Source organism: Panthera onca, chromosome A2 (genome assembly GCF_046562875.1).
Source record: "Panthera onca isolate mPanOnc1 chromosome A2, mPanOnc1 haplotype 2, whole genome shotgun sequence".
Lineage (NCBI taxonomy): Eukaryota > Metazoa > Chordata > Mammalia > Carnivora > Felidae > Panthera > Panthera onca.
In genome coordinates, this window is record NC_138340.1 from 122806394 (window position 1) to 122832186 (window position 25793).

The 25793-nt window shown below is 40.6% G+C and overlaps 1 protein-coding gene across 7 annotated transcripts in view; it reads right to left on the reverse strand.

The window, feature by feature from the left end:
* PDE1C (phosphodiesterase 1C) overlaps window positions 1-25793 on the reverse strand; it is a 505372-nt gene that overhangs the window by 17644 nt on the left and 461935 nt on the right. For 4 of the 7 annotated variants that reach the window (XM_078440786.2, XM_078440784.2, XM_078440809.2 and 1 more), the window contains exon 18: window positions 15804-15872. In XM_078440786.2, the coding sequence (XP_078296912.1) occupies window positions 15804-15872 (69 nt within the window). The other 3 variants (XR_014137301.1, XM_078440793.2, XM_078440803.2) reach the window with 3 other exon arrangements.

Sequence of the window (25793 nt, forward strand, 5' to 3'; positions counted from 1 at the left end):
ACATCTCAGAGAGCTCATAGCTGAGTATACTTTTCACAGTCTATAGACTAATATTCATTCACTGATGTCTTAGAGCACTTATGTGTTGCTGATAAAACGGTGAACAAAACAGATAGAAATCCCTGCCCTCATGGGACTTCCATTCTAGTGATCCCTGCTGAAATTTGTGACTTCACTTACAGAAGAAAAACATATTCAGGCATAATAAGGGATGCTATTACTACCATAACACCCACACCAACTTTTCCTAAGATGTTTAGCAAATGGTCCTGTAGTGACAGAATAATACATGTGCAGAAGAATCGAGAATTTTTTCAGACTTCACAGTGCTTAATTCTGTTTCTTAGGGTAAACAAGGGATTGCAGCACAAAACACTCTAGGAACAAGTGTAAAAACGACCCCGTTACCCTGGAGAACGGTGTAGAAACAAGAGAGGGTTTCAGATTAAAAGCTGATTGTTGCAAGCGTCTGGGCTAGCTGATTTACTGCTCTTCAAGTCACAATCCCTCTCCATATTCATTCTATTTTCGCTACTCAGCATGAACCCAGCCAAAGTATTATTGAATTTCCCACTTCTCAGCAGGAAGAAACATTTACCGTTTGCTGGAATTCTTTTTGTCTGAACAAAAACTCCCCTTGCCACTGGAGTCGCTGCAAATAGAGTTGAACCCGCTGATAGAGATCGGCTCCCCACCAAGACTGTGGAAATACTTATATGCCTGCTGTCACCTTTACTCAAAATGTTGGAAAAAAGAAAAATTCATATAGTGCTGTTTTGTATGCATTGATTGCCTCTCCACTCTGCAGGGAAACATGATTTGATGACAGAGCAAAACAGCAGAGCTAGGGATAAGGGCACCATCTTGAATTTAATGGAGACTTTTGTTCTGGGATGCTCGCCTGGCCTCCAGGGCTCTTACATTCATCTCCTGGCTATTCTGGAGATACTGGAGGAGGATCTGATCCTTCCACTTTCAATGACTGCACACATCCCACAGCTGAACCCAATCAGTAGTGTTAAAATCCACCTCTCCTTCCACCAGGGTAGAGAAGAACCAAACTGGGAACAGAATCCCCTCCCCTCCATATGCTTGATTATCAGCAAGTTGGACCTTTTTTCTCTTGGGGACATATTTACAAAGTCGGCTCTCATCTCTTAGAGCAATTTACTTGGAGGAAATGATCTAATTAGCTCATGAAGATTCGACAAAGTCACATTTCTGCACTGAGCCTGAACTTGGGAAAGTCATTATCTATATTACTTTCAAAGGTGCTTAGGAAAAGAAACGTGCATGACAAAAGTTGATCCATCACCATCCTTCATTTCACAGTTATGCACAATATTTGTTTTTCATGAAAGCAATGCTCTTTGAGGGGTTTTAATCCTCATCTGTTTACACCTTATCTTACTCATCAACACCAGGGTTCTCCCATTGTCTATGATCTTCTCCCCTTCCTCAGCCACCACCAACCTCTCTGTTACACCCTCTCTGTCTCTGTCCCTGTCTCTATCAAGACCATTTTGCTTGGTGGCTACTTTTCTTGTGGTGTGGGAGAAGAGTCTATAGAACTAGTTTTCAGAAAATAGATTCAGACTTAGTCCTACGTCAAAATCATACGGTTGTTAGTTGGATTCAGGCATTGCAATGTGAAAGAGGGCTTTTAAAGCTCTTTAAGATCACAGAGCCTGGAGCCTGCTTCAGAGTCTGTCTCCCTCTCTCTCCACCCCTCCCCTGCTCATGGTCTGTCTCTCTCTGTCTCTCAAAAATAAATAAATGTTAAAAAAAAATTTTAAAGCTCTTTAAGATCATATTAGACTACTGTTTCTCAAAGTATCCTTCAAGAAAATTGCGAATGTAATAGGTATTGTTAGGGGATTGGGAGATTCCTTGTCAAATTTAACTGGGTTAAAGGTAAATTACCATCTTCATGGTACCCCATCTTCTCAGACACCTAAATAATAGGGCTATGTATTAATGAATCCTTAAAAGCAGCCAATAGCATGTAGCTTTCCTGTTTCTTTTTAGGCTAAGGAACTCCCTTTATAGGGTCCTCTCACAGAGTGTTCAGCAGAAAACACTTTCAGAAAAACTGGGCTAATTCATTACCTTATGGCATCATATCATATGCTATGATGAATCCCGACCTCAGGACACCTTGTTGTTCTGCACTGAGAGCAGGTCAGAGAGAACTGTCACTAGTCCTCACCTGATGTTGGCCCTGCCTAATCTCAAGCTAAATAACAATTTGTGTGAGAATCCGTCTCTGTTCTTCTGATCCACTATGACTTGATTGTGATCTTCTGGAACCACTAACACTGAATCTCTGTTGCAGAGCACTACCTGTGATGGCAGCAACTTGGTCTATTCTTAGCTTCTGAATAAATTCTAATTATTAGCACCTTTTTATTTTATTTTTTGATGTTTATTTGAAAGAGAGAGAGAGAGAGCATGAGTCAGGGAGCGGCAGAGAGAGAGGGAGAGAGAGAGAATCCCAAGCAGGCTCCATGCCGCCAGCACAGAGCCTGACTCGGAGCTCAATCCCAGGAACCATGAGATCATGATCTGAGCCAAGACCAAGAGTTGGACGCCCAACCATATATATATATGCCAACCATATATATATATATTATTTTATATATATAAAAATATTAGCACCTTTTAAAAATAAGAAGTGTTATACATGTATTTTCTGCTCTTTCAAAGAGAATGCCACGATAAGACCTTTGGAAAAAAATATTTCCATTATACACCTTTTCTATCTGCATTCACACACACACACACACACACACACACACACACACACACATCCCACATACACTAAACTAACAAGATAAAAAAATCACTTGCTGCCTCTGGAATATTGGTTTACGTGAAGAATAAAAATCCCACTTCCATACATTCCATTTCTAAAATCAGTGTCTACTTGTGGTATCTGCCTGAAAGCTGATGGAAAGTCCTTATGAAAATTACAAAAATCCTTCACAAGTTTTGAATTGCAAGGGATTCGAATGCTAACATCAGCTCCACTGAAGACGGAATGATAAAAGAACCTGAGCTTGTGATTTTCATTTCAGGCTTCACCATGGTAAAATAGTTATAATATCTGACATATATTGTGTACTAGGCACGATGCTAAGAATTTAACGAGAATTAGCCTTTAATCTACTCTACAACCCTATGAAGCAAGCACCGTTACCACCCTCTTTTTGGGTGAGAAAACTGGAGCTTAGAGAACTTAAGCAACTTGCCAAAGCCTACACAACATGGCATGCAGGGAGCCTGGATTCTGGATTCACCTTCAAGCAGCTCAGCTTCAGAGCCTTAGTCCAATGTTTAAGATAACCTTGGGCCAAAGTTCAGAGTAAGTTTTAGTAACTACCATAATAAGTTGAAAGAGTCAAAATTGTATCTCATTTGCACTATCAATATTTGAGTATATAATCTGTATAATATATGGGATTCTTGAATACCTTGTTAGCAGCTATAGTTACACTTCCCCAAAAGCAAAAGCCAATCATCCCCCCCTTAATATAATTTGTGGTGATAACTTGGGAAGGAATTATATAAAGGTCTTAGCTAACAGATCTCTTAGATAACTGCTTTTGTCTCTTCCTTCACTTATGCCAGGTTGGAACGTTAACAGGAATTCCAAAAGTCTCAGCCCCTATCGATGAGCAACCAAGCTAGGTTGAGCTCCAGGTGGTTCTCACCCTGGCTGCATATGAGAACCACCATGGGAGATTTAAAACATCCACATGCTCAGCTCATACCCCAGATCAACTAAAGTAGAATCTATGGGGGGTTAGTCTGAGACTTCAAGAGTTTTTAAAGCTCTTCAGATAATTCCACTGTGCCAGAGTTTGAGAACTACTGTTTTGGTCTCTCCAAATGTCTCCTTCCTTATCTTCACAAAAGAAACAATAGTAATAATATTTTGCACACTGGAAGTGTTCTGTAAACTGTAGAGAGCCAGCCAATGTTGCTGCTATATTTTGATCATAACATCCTGCCTTGCTAGGGAGGAGTATTTTATGCATCTATTAAGGTTGCTTGTGGCCTTCAGAATTATGCTTTGTCTCTCTCTCTCTCTCTCTCTCTCTCTCTCTCTCTGTCTCTCTCTCCTGTCCACTACGTTTTGTTCTTCTGTTGGGTCTACCATGAAGACAAAAGCTCTGAGAAATGAGAAGGTATTTTTGTTGTTGTCGGAGAAAGCAACTTCGTGATGCTATCATTTGAGAACTCTAAGAAGACCCACACCAAGAAGAACCAACCCTGAGATTAGCCATTATTTTCTAAATAAATCTAACACTTGGAAAAGCAAAGAATAAGAGCAAAGAGGACATTCCTGATGTCTGACTGAAGGATAAGATAAGAGTGAGAGCTTGCCAGGCAGAGATTAATTTTAAAGCCTGCCTCTACCACTCTTGTTTTTTTCTTGGGCAAGTCACTTTTCCTGTAAACTCCAAGTAAGTTCCACATTTCTCGTCTCCAGCCCAAGCGTAACAGTTGCCTACTTCACAGGGCTTCTGGGAGGACTCAGCCAGACTGGGCATATAAAGGACTTACTATGGCGTCTGCAATAAAAAATGCCTTCGGTTCTTTATTGTTATCATTGTAGTGATAGTGATCATGTCCAAGGGTAACTCCTGGTGGATAAAGTGGGACTAAAACCCTGAACAGACAGAATGCCAAGAAGACTTCCATGGTGGGCACTGCCATTCCCTGTAGGACTGATCTTGGGCTGATAGTTATAGTGTTGTTCGGTTTGAGATAATCTGCCCTTTTGAGATAATCTGCCTGATGTTAGTTTATGCCTCTGGATTTGTATTCTCTCTGGACACTTTCTATCTTCTTTTCGGGGCATCTTTTCAGATTATCTGGAATTCCAAACCTGGTTTTTGTCTGATTCTGATCAAGTCAGCCATATCAGCTAATTTGGCAGGAATCGGTTGCATTTTGAAGGTGAGCTCAGGAGAAAACATAAAATCAGCCAAAAGACTCTTCTCTATGTTAGCATCAGCTCCACAAAGGGCTGAATCAAGCAGGATTCTTCCTATTCCCAAGGCAGAAACACACCCTTTAAAACTCTAGCAGTTCGGCTGGACTGGCTTTCAAAGGTGGTCTTTTCCTTAAAGGGCAAGTGGAAGATATTAACTGGCTTCAGCAGTAAAACAGGCTGGCTTCTTGTTCATTACCTAGGCTTCCCATGAGACGTTTTAAAAAATGAAAGCAAAATAAAACAACCTTTTACAAACTCAAGGCTTGGCTGCTTAAGGAGACCCAGTAGCATGGTCTCCGTCTTATGTACTATTCGGTGTTTGCACACCCATCATCGCAGCTGCCCTCATCCTTGGAAGGGGCCAGATTCAGTTCTGTCTCTACTGCGTATGACTCGGGCACATGGCTTCAGTGCCCCACATTAGATGTAGTGTTGTCTAAGGTGATGATCTACTCTAAAACTCCTCAAGGTGTGTTTTATATTAAAACTAAGATAATGAAACCCATTACCTACATTTTAAGACTCTGGCTCTCCAAGGACTTTACCTCAAGAAACTGAGAATGCTAAATAATCCACTGGTTCCTTGTTTTCACTTCACAGAGTAAAGATCATAGAAACAGGAAGCCTGCCTCTGAGAAGCTATCCAGAAGGAGCTGAGGTGACATTGCATGAGCCAAACCACTACCTAGCATCGAATGATGACCCAACCAGCATTTTCAGGTCCCCAGAGGAACGTATGTCCATAGAGTAAAGATAACCCGCCTGGTTTTGTTGCCCTTCATCCAACTTGAAGTTGTTTGCTTCCACCTGCGGTTCTCCACCCTGGCTGCACATCAGATTGCCTGGAGAGCTTTAAAATTTACTGATGATGGGGCGCCTAGGTGGCTCGGTCAGTTAAGCGTCTGACTTCGGCTCAGGTCATGATCTCACGGTCCGTGGGTTCGAGCCCCGCGTCGGGCTCTGTGCTGACAGCTCAGAGCCTGGAGCCTGCTTCGGATTCTGTGTCTCCCTCTCTCTCTGCCCCTCCCCTGTTCATGCTCTGTCTCTCTCTGTCTCAAAAATAAATAAATGTTAAAAAAAATTAAAAAAAAAAATTTACTGATGCCCAAGCTCTACTCTCAAAAGTCTCTGAAACGATCTATTATTTTAAGTTGGAGCCCAAACATCAGGATGTTTGTCACGTCCAGTGATTCTAACGTGTAGCCAGGTTGAGAAACACTGGCTTAGGTGCCAAGTTCGTTTTGAGAATAAGTCAGTTTATACTTAGGTATTAAGGAATATCTGGGGCAGCTGGCAGGATCTGGTCATTGCATGCAGGAGTTTCCAACCCTTGGCCATCTGCTAAAATCTGTGACAAGAATCGAACCCTTGAAAACCTACTTTGGAGGGAGGTGGTGTGGTATTACAAGAGAAGCATGGGTTTGGGACAGCACCTAACTGGGTTAAGCTATTACTAGCTGTAAGATTCTAAGGAGATGAACTATTCTGGGACTCAGGTATTTTTGTTTTGTTTTGTTTTCTGCTTTTCTGTAAAATGGGAAGAATAGTAACTACCTTGCATGGTGCCATAAGGATTTTAACGGGGGTGTAAATGAGAACGTATATACAGTACTTTGCAAGCTTGAAGACTCCCAGTATGTTGTATATATTTGATATGTGGCTACCATTATTATTACAGAGCATAGGGGATGAATGGTCATCACTGAGGGCCTTTTCACGGCGCCCTCCCTGATGGATTTCTTATGATAGTGTAGAAAAGTCATATAATTCCCTATACAACTAGATGCTACTACATCAAAGACCTTACCAAACAATGAAGAGATTAATTTATTTATGAACATTTGGCAGAGAACACACCATTCTGACTCAAAAAAGACTAATTATCTAAAAAGTGCATATATATATATATATATATATATATATATATATACATACACTTATATATGGAAATCTATATCAGCTACCTGAAGGAACCACTTTGCTGAAACTAAGTGCCATTCTAACCAAAGCAAAAGCATCTAGCCCACATTCTAAACTACTTATACAATGTACAGATATGGATGTTTGTGCAATCACTTTGGGCAACACCTAACCATGAGTGTGAAGGTGTGCTGGAAATCCTGGCTGGGATGGGAAGTATGGTTTAGACAACCAACCATAATGGAAGAAGTTTCAGTCACTGATTTCTAATCTTGATGTAATTAGGAAAATCACAAGGGCACTTTTGATTCTTAAGACTCTGCATTTATTATGCTGAGGCATAATAATTCTTCAAGTCACCTTCATTGGAAGCCATTCTTAAACCACTGATGCCCTGGTCTTTTAGATGCTTCTTTATGCTTTATCCTGCAGATCATTAATCCTGGCTACAAACCTCATGGGGACAGGGACAAGGTGTTATGCACACTTGCATCCCCAGAACCTAATCACAGAACTGGTAACAGTTGGTGCTAAGAAATATTTAACAAATGAGTAAGCTACTCTGCCACACTCAGTAACTTTCATAAATCTCGCATTTACTAAAGAATAAATGAATCATTTAGAAAACACATCAGCTGGCAAAGATGATGGGAATCTACAGACCTTGATAGGTCCCCCTTGCTTCAACAACGTCTTGATGTCTAGATTTGCTGCCCATATTTGTTCCAAGAAGGGTGTCGGCAAGTTCCTTCGTCCTGAAGTCTCAAGTCTGAAGCCCGAACACGTTTGCTTTACACAAATGCTACAACCTCAGCTCATTTCTACACTAGAGTATGGAGAGGCACTGAGGCATGGTTTTCAAACCCCTCTCCCTATTCAAACAATGGCTAGTTATTAAATGCACTGCAACCTGAAGATTTAATGATCAATGGTTTCATTTAATAAAATTATTATTTCAATTAATAAAAAAAAAACAAGGAAGTCCTCCCTCAAGGAGGGATCACCTTCAATTTAGTTATTTGTTTTCATTTTGTTGGCCCCAGCAGGCCCAATGTATGTGAGCCATGCTGTTTTAAAGGAGAAAAATATTTTGCAGAAAAGCCAAGTATTTTTCCTGAGTTTTTTTTTTTCCCATCAATGTGTATGGTTTTCCACATGCACATATGAAATGGGAAGTGTAAGGCTCAGTCAGTAACTCTGCCCTTTGTTCATACCAACAAGGATCTATGCCTGGAGAAGACTGCAAAGCTAAATTTCACCAGGGGTCTGGAGCTCTGAAGTACTAAATCAAAATATAACACGTGAGCTTTGATCTACACCAGTGTAAGAATGACAACTTCCATCCCTCAAGCTGAACTCAACATAAAAGAATTACGAAAGAGCACTCACTGGAATCTTCACTCAAAACACAGGGCAGGGTCCCTCCACACTCATAGCTGGGTAATTGACCTAATCCCCAGACAGAGCACAAGTGTGCAAGAAAGGCGGTTACAGTGTGGACTATTTGACGTCTGTCTTTACCCACTAGCAATGAAACTCAAGCAAAAAGCATAGGCTTGTCTTGCCTCGCTGCCTGCTAACTTTGAGCAAGCTACTTATCCAATTATGCCTCAGTTTCCTGATTTGTGAAATGAAGATAACATTACCAGGATCAAGTGAGGTAATACATGTTAAGAATCTAACATTGTCCCTGATATTTAATAGATGTGCAATACATACCAAAGTATTTATTGTTAAAAACCTGTGTTAGGGAGATCAGAAGTTATTTTTTGAAGTTCATCACTCAATAACTTATAATACACATAATGTTTTGTCCTGGTTTTAAAAAAAAAAAAAAAAGCATAAACTTCCTAAAATGTCTTCAGACCTCAGAGCTGGTCAGGTCTCTTCTGAGGAATCCTCCGGATGGACGTTTTATCCGTAGTCCCCTAGAATAGGACACAGACAATGTCACTGCAAGCCAGCTGGCATCTCAACACACGCGCTCTTTCTACGTCAGACACAGAGATTAGAAGCTGAGCTGCGTCTATTGCCAACACTACTGTGCATGCCAGCAGCTGCACACACAAAGAAGCAATCAGCTGTCTGCATCAGCAAATGGTGACAGGACTGTACCTTTCCATCTAGGGACCACTTCAGGAGAGTGATGGGACTGAGGCGCCCTGGGGAATCTCCTCAGAAGTAAGTCACTGACTAATCTTCATTATTAGCAGTCATGACTTTAAGTAGTGGTGAAGCTCCGGGCCACTCCTCCAGTGAGAGCCAACATCTCCTCAGCTCTCCATCATTTACAGCCCACCATGGAGCTTGACTGGGTTCACAAACCCCATGGGGCACAGTGGAAGTTGGCTCTAGAAAAAAATCGGCTGCAGGTGCTATTACTTTATGACACAGGAGTCACTTTGTGATAGATGTGCCAAGAATCAAGGTGATGTCCCCAGAAGCGTTTCCCGGTGCTGGAGTTTTAGGAGGACTCCTTTGATAACTTTGGAAACCACACAAGCAGTTCCTTAATGAGTTGTTCTCTGGTGGCTTCTGGATTGAAGCATGGTACCAGCAGAACTTTCTTCATATCTGAATCCTCGTACCTCCCCCAGTATGTTAGAAAGAGAAAACATCAAATTTCTCTGCAATATATCTAAAATCAAGTTTTACATGGATGAAACCAAACAAAACAGTCTTGGAAGACAACCATAGATTTTTCACTTAAATTCTTTAATATGTAATACTTTGAGCAGACAGAAAAGTATAGATAAAGGTATCAAATTCCCATGTATTCTCAATACAATTTAATCAAATGTTAACATTTTGCATATCAGTTCAAAAATGTATTCACTTTTTAAAGTTTATTTATTTATTTTGAGAGAGAGAGAGAGAGAGAGAGAGCGATGGGCAGAAAGAGGGGGAGAGATAGAATCCCAAGCAGGCTCTGTTCTGCCAACACAGAGCCCAATGTGGGGCTTGATCTACCGAACGATGAGATCATGACCTGTGCCGAAATCAAGAGTCAGACACTTAACAGACTGAGCCACCCAGGCGCCTCGGTTCAAAAATTTATTTAAAGAGATTAAATATCACAAATAGGGTTGAAGTACCTAGTACACTGTTCCATGATACTTCTCTCCCCCAACCCCCCGCCACATGCAAAAAGCATCATACAGAATTGGGTATTCATTAGCCCTCTGCATATGTTCACTCAATTATTGAATTTGTGTGCATCTATTAAATATCTAACATTTTAGCTTGTTTTAAAAGATAATATACATTGTATTAGATGGTATATATCTTGTTGCAACTTGCTTTTCTTGTTCAATATTATGTTAAGCATTGTTTGTAACAGCAAAAAATGGAAAAAAAAAACCATCAATAGGAGAATAATTAAATATCTTGTGGCTCATTTATATAATGGACTGCTATACGAATGTTAAAATGGATCATTTTCTTTTGTCATATGTTGTCAAACTTTCTGTGGGTTTTTTTAAAGGTGTGCACTTAAAAGCAGGATAGAGCTGGATTTTGTTTTCCTTATCTAATCAGATAATCTCTTAAACCATTAGCAATTATTGTTATTACTGATATTTTTGGACTTGATTCTACTACCTAATTTTGGTTTTGTTTTGAATTTGATTCTACTATCTAATTTTGTAATCATTCTTTATTCCTTGCTTCCTTTTCTTCTGCCTCCTATTAAGTTGATACGTTTTTATATTCCCCTTTTTTGTTATTGTTCAGTTCCCAATTTAGATGTTACAGGCTATATCTCCACTATTTTACTAATGATACTTTGTGTTGAAAAGTTACAAAATTACAACGTTCTGCCCAAAGACAAAATAGGTATTAGCAGTCCTTAGCTTTCTACTGAACAAACCTCCTTTCATCCATAGATTCTGTTTCTCATTTTAATACAAAAATTGGACATTATTTTTAGGGTCACTAGTTACTCAGATTTACCAATATGTTTTATTTCCCTGTGCATACACCATTTATTCTTGTATCTCACACCTGCTTTGGGTTTGTTTTTCTTCTTATTGAAGTATATCCCTTAATCATTCTTTTAATAAAGACTGTGACTGATAAATCATGTCACTGTATATCTGAAATTTTTTTTACTTTGCCTTCACTCATAACTAATAGTTGAGCTATTTTAGCTATAGTATATTGGTTTATTTTCCCACAACACATGGTAGATACATTTTCATTGTCCTCTGGCATCTACTATTATGAACGCAAATTTTGCTGCTAGTTGGTTGTCATTTTATTATAGGCAAAATGCTTGCAGCCTCCTTGAATATAACCAGCTTTTCATAGCATTTAAGATTTTCTATTCTTGAGGCAATTTTGGGCAATCTCACACAATATTTTTAGATATGCATTTGGTTTTATTTAGGTATGGCAACTGAGGTGCATTTTCCACCTACGTTGAATCTCTCAAACCATTTAACTATCTTCCATGCTCTTTCATTTTTTGTTGAGATATAATTCATATACCATAAAATTCATCATTCAAAGGGTATAGTTCAGTTAGCATATTCACAAGGCTGTGCAGTCATCATCAGCATCTAATTCCAAAACAATTCCATCACTACTAAAAGAAATCCCATATTCATGAGAATTCACTCCCCATTTTTCTCTCTCCCCAAGTTTCTAGCAATCCCTAATCTCCTTTCTCTTTCTACAGATAAGCCTATTCTGGATATTTCACACAAACAGAATCATATAATGTGTAGCCTTTTGTCTTCTGGCATCTACTAGCAATTTCACTTCTTTCCTTCACTTAGCAAAATGTTTCTAAGGTTCATCCATGTTGTAGAATGTATCAATACTTCAATACTTTAGTATGGCCCAATAATAATCTATTATATGGGTATAGCACATTTGTTTTTTTAATTTTTTTAATGTTTATTTATTTTTGAGTGCAAGCAGGGGAGGGGCAGAGAGAGAGGGAGACACAGGATCCGAAGCAGGCTCCAGGCTCTGAGATGTCAGCACAGAGCCTGACACGGGGCTCAAACCCACGAACTGTGAGATCATGACCTGAGCCAAAGTTGGACACTTAATCAACTGAGCCACCCAGGCGGCCCAACATTTGTTTCATGTACTCATCACTTGATGAACAGTTAGTTTCTCTCCACTTTTAGCTATTATAAATAATAATGCTATGAATATTTGTGAACAAGTTTTTGTGTACACATAGCTTTTCAGTTCTCTTGGGAATACACCTAGGCGTGGAATTGCTGTGTCATACGGTCACCGTATATTGAACTTTTTGAGAAACTACCAAGCCATTTTCCAAAGTGGCTGCACCATTTTACATTCCCACCAGTGATGTAGAAGGCTGGTAATTTCTCCACATCATCATCAACGCTTGCTATTATTGTCACAATTTTCGTCCATGTTGAGTCGGATCTGACTGTGGTTTTGACCTGCATTTCTCTAATGACTCATGCTGGTGAGCGTCTTCTCACGTTCATCTGTATATCTTTTTTGAAAAAATGCTTCTTTAAATCCTCTGTCCTCTGATTAATTGGGTTATTTATCTTCTTCTTGTTGAGTTGTAAAAATTCTTCGTATATTCTGGATACTGGACCCTGATCAGATATATGATTTTCAAATATGTTCTTCCATTCTATGGATTTTCCTTTCCACTTTCTTAATAGTGTCCCTTGAAGCACAAAAGTCTTTGGTTGGAATGAAGCTATATTATCTATTTTTTTCTTTGGGTTTTAGGTGTCATATGTAAGAAACCACTGCCTAATCCAAGGTCATAAGGGTTTATCCCTATATCTCCTTCTAAAAGTCTTACAGTTCATGTTCTTTCACTTTTGATATGGTTCCCTCTCTAAACTGTGTTTGGTATCTGGTCCTAAGGACTAACTTCCAACATTAATTCTCTTTTCATCTGTGTTCCACATTGTTTTTCTTTCTCTTTTTAAATTCCAGTGGCTATAAATTTGTTGGCTTTTTAAAATTTCAGATTCTGAATTGCTTCTTTTGCATATCTCTGTTCTTATTTTTTTTTCTGTACAATTTTATTTTATTGTTTTCAAGGATTATTTTCCCTCTGTTTGGCTTTTTGAGTATCCTTAAACATGGTATTTTACTTTGTTTTACTTTACTTTATTAGAGAAAAATGGGGAGGGGCAAAGGGTGAGAGAGAGAGAGAGGGAGAGAGAGAGAGAGAGAGAGAGAGAGAGAGAGAGAGAGAGAGAATCTTAAGCAGGCTCCACGCTCAGTGCACAGCCTAACACACGGGGCTCAATCCCAGGACCCTGGGATCATGACCTGAGCCAAAATCAAGAGTCAGATGCTCAACCAGCTCAGCCACCCAAGCACCCTTAAACATGATATCTTAAGTTGCTTGACACCAAGAGTTTATGGTAGAGGCATTTGAGTCAAGGGAGGCAACGTGGTATTCCTGAGGTAGGACAGTCGTGGGCTGGCCATTGTAATGAGTGAGGTGAAGGGTGCCTGCTGGACGTTGCATGGTTAATTATGTCAAATGTTTTGAGAACTCCAGTTCTGACCACTTGGAATTGCCAGAACTCAGAGCCCCCAACGCACAATTTAGGACAGCTCAAACTGCCAAACTGAGGCCAAAGACAAGGTGTCTGCAAAGACAAGGTGACTCATAAGCCTTGGAAAACTAGCAGGCCAGCAATAGGCCCCCAGCACAGCAGGTGGGAACCAGGTCAGCTCTGCCTATTATTGTGGATGTCCAGGATGAGGTCAGAGGTGCCATGTGACCCAGGAATGACATAACCTTACAGAGAAAAGCAAACACTATCACAGCACACTGGAGTTGCTTGATTTGGAGTTGTTTCCCCCCTAATGCCTATAGTCCTAACACCACCAAAACTACAAGCAGGAACGAGATGAAAGAGCCTTCCAGAGACAACAGAGAAAGAAAGTTAGTAGAGTTAGTGCAAATCCAAATTTGAAAACGAGTCTTTTTCTGAAGGCAGTTTCTTTCTCTGCAGTCATAAATGAAACTGGACAGTTCTCACTCACACACCCAGCACCCAGTCTTACAGACACTAATGAGCACCCAGTGTGAAAGGCACCGGGATAGAAAAAAACACAGTCCCCACTCTTGGAAAGGCCGCTATCAATGAGTGAAGGCGTTTACAAGCAAATCATTGTAAGTCAGTATTAATTCTACCTAGATGATTTGGAAGGACCACCAAGAGAAATCATCCAGGAGGAGAAAAGGGTAAAGAGTGTTCTAGGCAGACTGATGGTGGCAGGAAGGTTTCAGGGCTATTCAGTGGACGCTGAGTCCCGTTTTTGGACTGGGGTAGGGAAGCTACAGAAGTTGAGGTTGAAAAAGCACATATATATGGATTATATTTCATCTACTCTAAGATGCCACTGGTTGTAAAGTGAACTATTATTTCATGTACAATCAAGAAAAAATGCTGCTCACTAAATTATAACACAGCATTGATTGCAAAACATTCCTATTGTAGAGGGGCTAAAATGGAAGGCAATGTCCTGCTCAGAGTGGATGAAATTTGGCAATTCCCAAAAGAAGAAATATAAAAGATAAATTAACATTGGAAAACAGATTTAAAAAAAAATAAAACAAATACAAAGTAAATGTGAAAATAATTTTGTCTAATCAAATTGGTAAAGCATTAATGTTAGCATTAGCAAGGGCATGGTAAAAGGCAAACTCACCACTAAAAGTTTAAAATAATATTACCTTTATGGAAATCATTTTGACAATAATATGTCAAGAACCTAAATATGTACATATTCTTTGAGCTAGTAATCCTACCTAAAGAATCTATTCTAAATCCACACTTACAGACTCAGAAGATTTGGATACAAGACTGTGAGATTATTTATAATAACAAAAGTAACATAAAAGTGAAAGTTATCCATGAATAGATACATAAATTGTGGCATAATATGAAATGTAAGTCAGTCACTGAAATATTATTTAATATTTAATAATGGGGGAAATATAATATAACAGTAAATTTTAAAAGGGAAGAAACAAAATTCTCTGTAGAATATAATTCAAATCTAGGGGGAAAAAGCATCTAATATAGACTGGAAGGAGCGGCAATCTTGGTCAACTCTAAGTGCTAGCATTATTAACATTTTTCCTTCTTAAACATTTTATTATTTTTCAAATTTTCCAATGTCCATATTTACCTTTTATGACCTCTCCTTCCTCCCAAACAAGTTTTGCCAGATTTTACTTATAAAACTTAGATTGTGGTAGAGAATGTAAGCCTATGCATGGAGACAGAATGACCAATAGGTGTTCCTCATATTACATAGCAATTACACAGGATCATCGTGAATGCTTAAAATTTTGTGGCAAACGTTAGATGGTATCCAATACAGACCGTACAGGACTTTCATCTCTCTCAATAGTGGAGATTAGCTATGAGTCAGTTCTATGCTAAATTCTCAAGCATTATTTCTAATCCTTACCATCATGCAGACAGATGAGAAACAGAGTTCCAAGAAGCTGAATAAGTGTAGTGAGCTTGCATAATTTGAACAAGGCAAGGCTGGGATTTGAACCCTAGCCTCTCACAAAGACTCACACTCCCTTCCCTGTACCATTTGTCTCTCAAAGAAGTTCTTCCATAGCCTGCCCCAATGGACATCAAGGAAGAACACGATTCTACTCTTTCCATCAGTGAGCAGGAAAGATTGTGAACCAAATATGTGTACATAATGTGCATTCCAAAAGGAATGTTACAAATGTTGACGACAGAGGCAAAGCTCTCTGATAATGTGGGGTGGACTAGATAGATAAGGGACCAGATTCCCATTTTATCAACCGTCAAAATCAACTCCTGAGAAACCAGTCCTTTCTGTCCCCTGTGATTGCTAAGGTCATGGTGCTGTGCCATCTACCCACCTGGCAAGGTAAGGCGGCTCACAGAGCTAGTGCTTGGGGCTGGCGAGCCGTGGGAGCGCTTCTTGGTGCCTAGAAAGAGGAAAAAAGGGGTAAGGAAAAGCAGGATTGCGGACAGACTTGTAGGACAGGTAAATGCTCATCTGAAACATTATCAAATAATCCAAACATTTGGGTCTTAAAACAACGTTTGGGAGAAGGTTGGGTGAGGTTGTGGGAGCAGCACGTATTCCATGGTCCAAAAGAACCAGGAGCATAGCCTTTACCTCTGTGCGTGTGATGGTTCTCAGTTTCCTGTCCCCAACACATCACAGAGCAGGACCACACTTTAGAACCACCAAGGAAGTTTTCTAAATACACAGTTGCCTGAGCGCCACCCCCAGAGATTCTGTTCTCACTGTACTAGGGTGGAACTCTGGCATCAGTATGTTTAAGTCCCCCAGATGATTTTATGTGCATCCAGGGTGGAAGACTGCTGCTGTGGAAGGGAAAGTTCTAGATTTAGAATCAAGGAATCAGGGGTTTGTCCCCAGAGACTTGACAGGCTATGGAACCTCAAACAATTAACTTGATTTTTCTGAAACTCAGGTCTTCTGAAAAATAAGGGAAATAACAATGACATCAAAGTATTCTGGAGAGTATGAAAGGGACCACGGTGTGTGTGCATGTACAGGAGACCATACTAATGCTCGGTTAGTGGGGTCCATGGGCTCCCTGCAGCTGGCATCAAAACTCCCACCAGGATGGGGCACCTGGGTGGCTCAGTTAAGCATGAGACTCTTGATTTCAACTCAGGTCATGATCTCATGGATTGTGGGTTTGGGCCCTGCATCGGTCCCGAGTTGATAGTGCAGAGCTTGCTTGGGAATCTCTCTCCCTCTCTCTCTGTCCCTCCCCTGCTCCTATGTTCTCTGTCTCAAAATAAATAAATAACAACAACAACAAAAACATCCCACTGGGAAAGGGATTATCTCTCTTCGTTCATATGAACAGTTTCGTGGGTCACGAGGGAACGACAAGGCAGACCCCAGAGTGAGGATCAGGAAGGAGAGAGAAAACAAAGGGAGGGCTGAGTGGTTGTGCAAAAGAACATTCACATAAACATATAAATAAGTATGTGTGTGTGTGAGTGTATACACACACAAGTATATATATTTTTTATTATATTTATGCATATGCACACAGACATGCATGGGTATACACATTCACATATATTGTGTATAGAAATGTTATTTATCCACTCATTCATCTCTTTCTTTATTTTGTCATCCAGAGTGGGGCAAAAGAGGCCTGGACATCAGAATCCAGCAACACGGCAGACGCCTGGAGTCTGAGCTGGCAGATGTGCGGAGAGAATTCTTAAACAAAAGATACACATGATCCACTGTCATTTCTGTTACAAGTCCCCTGAACCTACTCCAACTTTCTGTAACGTCTACATTACACGCAGAGGACTGATGTGTACGGAGGTTGTGTTCATTGAGAAATCACTGTCTGAGTCAACACAGTTGACTTCTCATCAGAGGAAGAGGGAACTTGGGGCCGGAAGTGAGCGGGGAAACTTCCCCCTCCCCCGCCGAATCGCAGGTGAGATGTGGAGAAACACACTTGGGGTGGTGTCTGAGAAGTTTCATTTTAGTCTTACAGGCTAGGGTACCACCCTGATATTCTGTGTTATTGTTATTATTATTACTGGCAGTGGTAGGGGCAGTAGTGTTAACAGGAGGAGGAGAAGCAACAGGAAAAATAGAAAACACAAATGAATCCAAATACCTCAGGGCCACAGAAACGGTTAATTTGCAGGAGGTGAGAGAAGCTACATCGGGCAGAACTTTACGTCCCTGTGGTTCAGGTCTCATATGTGCCCTGAATATCAGAGTTGGCAGGGAATGCAGAGGGCCCAATCCCGGCTCTGAGGGTGATTCAGAATCCCCTGAGGTGATTTCTATAAATGTGGCATCCAGGGCCCTTTCCTGAGCCTACTAAAGTGAAATACCCAAGGAATGGAGCTAGATGTCTGCAAGTCAACAAGTTGCCCAGGTGGGTCTAATGACCACTGGTAGCATGAGGTGTCACAGACACCCTGAGGTGAAAAGCCCAAAGTGAAACTCTGGGTCAGGACCAGGGCTGCCTCATTGCACAACTCCAGGGGGTGCCCTTCACAATGCATCCTATGGTGGGCCTGTGCGTAGCACAGTCAGCTCTGATCAGGGGTACTACCAGGATGCAAATCCATGCCTCTAACCTTCTTGTCCAGAGCCACTTCTGGTCCACCAGAAATGCCTCTGTGTCCCACTGATCTGCATCTACACCAGGGCGCCAATGACTCAAAGCATTTATCCCTCCACTCACAAAACACCTTACTTGTCTCACTGTCCCTCTACCGTAGGGTTTACAACAGCAGCACAACACCCAGGCTGTGGGAGCGGGCTGTCCTGTGCCTAGTAGGAGGCTTAGCAGCATCCCTGGCCTCTACCACTAGGTGTCAGTAGCACCTCCCTATCGAGATCTTCAAAAATGGCCTCCGGACAATGACAAATGTTCCCTAGGAGCAAAATTGCCCTCAGGTGAGAACCATTGCTTTAGGATGGAGACTGGGTTCAGGTTTTTTATTCAGAGTGGTAGTTCACAATTTGACCGCTTGGTCATTAATAATAGTCACTGTTGCACATCAAGTGGTTACTATGTTCTAGGTACCATATTAGCTATAAATAATTAAATGTACATTAGTTATCTTTTCTGATAGTAAGTCTCTGATGATAAAATAATTCCCATTTTATGGAATTATGGAATTTGGAGACAAAAGCTTTTGCACAAAGCTACTGAGTGGGGCAATACTTAAGCCAAGATCCTTCAGAGTTCAAACCCAGAGACACTTTTCCCTGTGACTCTTGCTGTTTTTTGACTAACTCAATATCCAGGCTCCCTTCAAGTGCAGTCATACTAAATTTGCCTCACGGTAAGAAAAACCTAAACAATTATTTTAACAAAAAGGAAAAACAAAACCAGATTTTCAGGCCCAACCAAGCACTGGTGAGCCAGCATTTCCAGAAGGGCTTGGAAGTTTCACAACTGCCCCAGGTGATTCTGATCATCACGCAGGCTTGGAAAACTTTCTGCAATAGAAATTTCCTTGTTGTTGTCTCACTACTGGAAAATACGGCACTCTGCTTTCCACGGCTACTCTTGTGAACTTGAGAGATCAAACATAACGTTGCCTATGCGAGCCCTTGAAAACCTGCAAGGCACTGAATGACAAGCCTTCAGTGTTATTACCTGTAGAAACGTTCGCTAGTACTAGGTGATTTCATACAAATGCTTGGTGCAATTAAAAGAAAAATGACTCACTGTGATTTTTTTGAAACCCTGCAGTTTGGTGGCTTTTCCTTGGGACAGGTTTTCATCCCCTTGGTATGGTCTTTGCAGACACTGAGTGACATGGGGACCTCTGGGAGCCTTGGGTCAGTGGAAAAGTGGAACCGCAAGCCCTCTAGACATGGAGTTATTTTTTCTGTGTGCTGGATGAAATGCCCAATGTACCAGGAGAAGGGAGCAATCATCCACATCTCTCCTAATCATAAGTCACAAACAGGTAGCATGTGGAGACACATAAAATAAACCTGTTTGTGATTTCTCCCACCCTTTAGATGGCATCATGGACTATTGTGGGTGGTTAAGTTCTGAGTCAACCTCCTACTGGCTCCCCGTAAACTGGGGTTGTATTCCTGAAATCATTTTCCATCCCACAGCCACCAAACTTACCTATCATTTTACTCACAGTTCCATTTGTGGGAATAATACTCAACTCATGTAAGTTTCATTTCTAAAACCCCACCCCTCCTTTGCTCCAGTTGCCGGAGAAAACACCAGAAACTGAGCTGGAAGATCTAGGTCCGGATCAGCTTCCAAATTGTGCCCTACTGTTCCATGCCAGCAGAACACCTTGGGACACATATAACTCTAGGATTTATCGTAGAAATCTACTTGGGAATGACGCTCTGTGAGTGATTCAGAATTCACTCTGTCAGAGCTTTTCCATCCTGGCTACACATTAGGATCACCTGGGGAGTTGTAAAGAAAATATGCTAAAACCCAGGCACTTCCCCCAGAAATACTGTTCAATCGGCCTGGGGTGGAGCCCAGGCCTGGGCAATTTTCAAGTTCCCAGCTGAGCCTGCTCTACAGCCAGGAATGAGAAGCACACACTCAGTGAATACCTATAGAAGATATTTCTTTCGGCCATCAGGCGAAGCGTTCTTTCTTCTGAACAACTGGTGTGTTTTATCCTCAAGGATGATGGGAATCTTGTAAATGGCTTCTTTTCATTTTTTATTTAGGTTTCCAGGAAACTCAGATCCAATTTATGAAATAACGCTGGGAACTGGGGAGGCCTCGTCAGCCTGCGTGACTGCTTACTAACATTTGTCCTGGTTTGCTCCATCTACAGTAGCTACTTTTTGCCTCTGGTTTTAGTTTGCTTTCTTAATATCTTAAAAACAAATTGATTAATGATTTTAGAATTCCAAAATATTTTATAAATGAAGTAGGTAAAATGAAAACATGAATAATCAACCACATCAGGGCTGACATCGCCAAGCTTTATGTTCCTCATCTCTAAAAACTTAAAACCATCGATTTCAAGATATAATTGTGGGGATCAAGTAACGGTGCACATGTGGGAGTACTTAGCAAACTGTGCAGTGTGATATAGTGTTTATTATTAGTTTACGCTCGAAAGAAAGGGGTGTGTGCTTGAGTGTGTGTAAAGTAGCTAATATGTCATCTTTGGAAGATAAGCATTTTAAGGTCACAGATTACACCGTCCTTGACCCACGGCATGTGAATGTTCAAAGAGTAAACAACCCAATCAGTCAGCTCGGGGCAGAAATGTCATCACTGCAGCTTGTGTGACTGGAAGGATCTTTTGACAAACGAATAGCTTTCAGATATTTCAAATTAATGTCCTTCATTGGTTCAGCTAACGGGCAACGAATCCAATTCATCAAGAGTCTGGAGAAGAAGACACTGATGGAAGTGACATCCAACCTTGGGGCAGATACACACACCTAAGACTCAGGACAAGAGGCTAGCAGTAAACCCCAGTGATAGGCAGCTTGATGTTGAACACACAATTCCCCTTCTGCAAAATAGGGTGAGTACCGCCAAGCCCGCTGGGAAGGGGTGTTTTAAGAGCCCTTGAGATCAAGTGTCATCATTAGTAATGGTGCAACAACAGCAATGTTGTTACAACACAAGCAGATGGATCCCACAGGCAGAGGTGGGTGCTGAAAACGGAAGTAGAAAAAGTGTCTATCAACCTACAGGGCATTTTCAATCCCTTTCTTTTAGCATTTTACAATGTCTGCCTTTGTGATACGCACAACCTCTGATCTCTATTGCTAAGCACATCCACCAACACCTTCTCCTTGTTTCACCCGGGGTGTGGCAGAGGGCAAACAAGCCATTGCCTGAGGCCTCAGAATAGATCATCATTTTTGCCTCTTCCCATCCTTGACAAAAGCATCAAGAGAAGCCCACGTTCTGCTCAGGGCTGTGGCATCACTGAAGGAGGCTGCATTGCTTCCAACCCACCCATACCTCCCAAAGAGTTGTCTTCCAACAGCGTATAAATTAGAGCTGCACAGTCACAGTTAAATAACCCTTTTCCTCCCCCCTACAACCACCATCAGTACAATGCCTTCTTTGTAACTTGATCTCTGTTTATCACAAAGAACAATGCCCCAAAACACAAGAGCTACTCAGATACGCAACACTGTATGCTATTTAAATACGGCTGTTTTAATATTTGAATGTGCCTTGGAATTGGGCCTGCAAGTGACGAGTCAAACGAATGTTCATAACTCTTGACCCAGTAACTATACATCTAGGAATTCATCCAATGGAGATATTCAAAAATGCTATAAAGCCTAGGAACAAAGAACTCCATTGTCATGTTGTTTACAATTGCCAAAAAATTAAAATAAAATAAAATAAAATAAAATAAAATAAAATAAAAACAGGTAATTAATTGTCCCACAGCAGAGAGTTGGTTAAGTAAACTGGACTAAGCCATGAAATGAAATATTCTGTTGTCATTGAAATCACATTAACAAAGAGCGTTTTTTAAATGGGACAATGCTGATAATCCAATGTTATGTGAACAAGCCATAATACAAAAGTAAACATACTGCACTCCATGGCCTCAATTGGGTAAAACACAATAGCAAAAACCATAAGGAATTGAGGAAGGAAGTGACAGTGAATAATTTTTGGATAGGGCATTACAAGTGAATTTCATTTCATTATACTTCTCTATATTTTTTTTTATTTAAAAAAATTTTTTTTAAATAACGTTTATTTATTTTTGAGACAGAGAGAGACACAGCATGAATGGGGGAGGGGCAGAGAGAGAGGGCGACACAGAATCGGAAGCAAGCTCCAGGCTCTGAGCCATCAGCCCAGAGCCCGACGCAGGGCTCAAACTCGTGGACCGCAAGATCGTGACCTGAGCTGAAGTCGGACGCTTAACCAACTGAGCCACCCAGGCGCCCCATTCTCTATATTTTTTAAAATGAGTAAAGTCTGCGTTTGCTTTCAGAAAAAAAAATTTAAAAATACGTTTCAATGCACAGCAAACACAGCCGCTTTGGATGAACATCACAGCCTCCTTTGTTAAAGTAATAATCCAGTGGAGTTACTATGCAGGAACAATACACAGAGGTGGCCCAGATAAGAGGGTGGTGTCTGTGTAATATCCTCGCCACCAGGAAAGTCCCTCTTAGTGGCTGGTTTGAAGGAGGTAGGCTCAGAGCCATCCTGTATGTAAACCACTAGTATGCCCACAAACAGGGGTAATGACTATTCCCTAGTCAGGCTCCTGATGTTCATTGCTGCAGAAAAAGAAAATATTGCCAGGTAGGCCTTTCAAGAGAAAAGAAAAGGAAAAAAAAGTCTGGAATTTGAAAACTGGCATCACAGGATTGGAAAACCATGCCATCATATCCAGAAGAAAACTGAACATATGGAAGCCAGCTTAATTCCATGAATGCTGACATTTCTTATGCCCTGAGGAGCTTCTGATAACCATCCACCTCACCTCTCAAAAAAGATTATGAGATGTGATGCACTGTGTATATCTTCCAATGGGCAGGCAAAGGCACTTGGTACCTAGGTGTTATGTGGTGTTCAGAAGGATACAAAAGAGACAGATGGTTGAGTGAGTTTGGACAACCCCATATCTGGGACAGAACACAGACAACAGCAAGAAAACATTAAAAGAAAGAAAAAACAGCATTTCAGTTTTCAAATTCCAAATGAGAGATGAACTCATTGTTTTTATTTGGTAATCGGAAGAACATACAAGTACTTATTCATTACTAGATGATGGGGGAAATTATACATTGACAGACTGTTGGCCTCATCCATGAAATAAAGATTTACAATAAACACATCTTTAATTTATTGAGAGCAGTTTAGCATTTCTGTTTTACATGAATCTTTACGAATTATTTTTGCATTTGGAGATGTGATGCTATGGCATTTGAATAGTTTGTTTTAGTACAAACCAGCATCATAGGGAACAAAACACTCTTCTTTAGAATGGATGACCATTCTCTTGCCCTACAATATACAAATGCAAATCACAACCAGCATTTTATCTGCTAGAAACATATTTTACATTATGGAAGTACATTCTATCACTGCCATAAAATAAAGACAAGTCCATGTTACCATCTTCCCTCTTGAAAGAGCATTCTCAGGACATATCCAGAAATCTCTTCCTCAACCCTCCAAAGAACTACTTATTTGGCATGATTTGGATGGAGGTTTGGGGTTTTGGTTCTGCGTGCCTCCCTCTTTTGAGTCTTTTTAGACATTCTTGGTATTAATCTAGACATCTCCCACAAATCCAGCTGAACAGCAGCAAAATCTAAGGCTAAGGAGATGAGCTGAGTTATGCATTCACATATGGCCAGTGCCCATATCAGGAGAGGATCTACAGACCCACAGTGAGGGTATGGCATCCTAAGGAGAAAAACCCTGTGAGAGCAAAGTGTGCTCTACACTGAGGGAATATAACAGCATTACATCAGCCTCAAAGTGGTTCACCTTGCTTTGGGTAACTGGTCTCCCATGAGAATTTCCTTTTTCCTGCTTCCTTTCCCCAGTCTATTCCCTACTCCCCACCTACCTACCCCACCCTTGGCTCCCAACATGTCCTCATGTTAATTACATTGGAACAAGATGGGTTAATTACCACCCCCCCCCCCAACACACACACCATTATTTTGTGTTTCCTTGTGCTTAAAGATACTACAAGCAGAATGGCTTGCCTGGACAGAGGCAAAATAAGGAATTTATGAAAGGTAGAAAAATGAGGGAAGAAAAGAAGGGAAAGGTAACAGAAAGGTATGAAAAAGGGAGAAGACACTTAAATTAGGTAGGGGGAGGAATCTGGCTGTACAGTGGGCACCGGAGCTGATAAAAACCTAACTGAGCTCTACAAATGAAAATAGCAAATATTTTTAAAAATTTTGTACAGCATATAAAATTGTATAAAAATATCATCAAAGCAAGAAAAGAAAAATGTATATTCTACAGTTCTATCTCTAGAATCAGTTACTAGACAATACTTATGGCTGTATATTTTTACTATATATCTAAGTATATCAGTGTGTGACTATATCTCTGTACTATCGCACATATAGCCATTCAAAGACAAGGACATTAGTATACAGATACCTACCCCAAGATAGATCATGACAGAGAAGCGAAGACTATACAACAATGTGCCTCCAGGGCAATCTTTTTAAAAGCCAATCCATAGCTACTGGGTTTTAATGGGTTTTATTTTAAATGAATTATCCTGCACCATAACCTGACAGAGAAATGTTTCTGCAGGTTCAGAAGCCAGCTCCTATGAAGATACGTGGGTGAAGTTCAGGGATCATGGCTGAAGCTGACCAACGCTGAGGGCCTCCATGATGGTACTGAATGGCCTGCTCCAGACAGCATTTACCTCCCAAGGGAGGGTGAGTAAGTGTGCCTTGAGTGAGCTGAAAGGGCCCACACACCACCCCCTGCTTCTTCTGGCTCAGTGGAAAGCAATGTGGGCTGGCACCAAGTTCATTTAGTGAAGCCAGCCTTTGCCAGCGTTGAGTCACTTCCACTTGGGAACAGAAACCAGAATAAAGGTAAATTCATCTCAAATACATCTGAAATATTTCAATGGAAAATGGGTGAGATGGTGGTGGGGATTAGTTAAAATAACCAGGAACTAAGAATGTTTAAACTGACATTCATGAATTTTCCAGTCCAGACCTTCCACCGTGTACCCACTCTTGTTTAGTGTAAAAACAAGGTGTTCTTTCAATGAAACAATTCTTGATTATGCAGACTTTCCTGGGAAAGGACCTAGTCTTTTGCAAATGTCTAATGAGAATACCCAGAGGACTACTTCCCATTTTTCTAACCTCTCTGAAGCCAAATTAACTTAACTCTGTCAAATGTCCTAGGTGGCTCTGTTACCATTCTAATTCTCGTGTCACCTCAATGCTCAGTGTCTTGACAAGAGGAAATCTTAAACAACTGAAATCTGGTCTTGGCAGGTAATGTGTCCCTGGTTCTCAGAGGGATGTTTCATAGAAATATTGTGTTGTTCATTACATTTTTTTCATTAAGTTCATTTTCTAAGTGATAATGAGGCCTTTAACGATGGAGCACTGCTGATGAATCACAAGTATTACTTCCCATTTATTCATACATAAGATCCAATATAACATCGTTATCGCACCATTATGTTCCTTAATGTCCAACTTTATGTGGTTCAATGCTGTACCAACCGTAATATCGGCAGAGCAAAACTGGGCAGATTCCCCACCCTGCACATACAGAATCTCCTGTTTGCTCCCAGAGAGTCTATTTTGGATTTTAAATATTTCAACTTGGATTATAAATATAAATCCACTGGTATTTCATATAGATTGGTGTCAT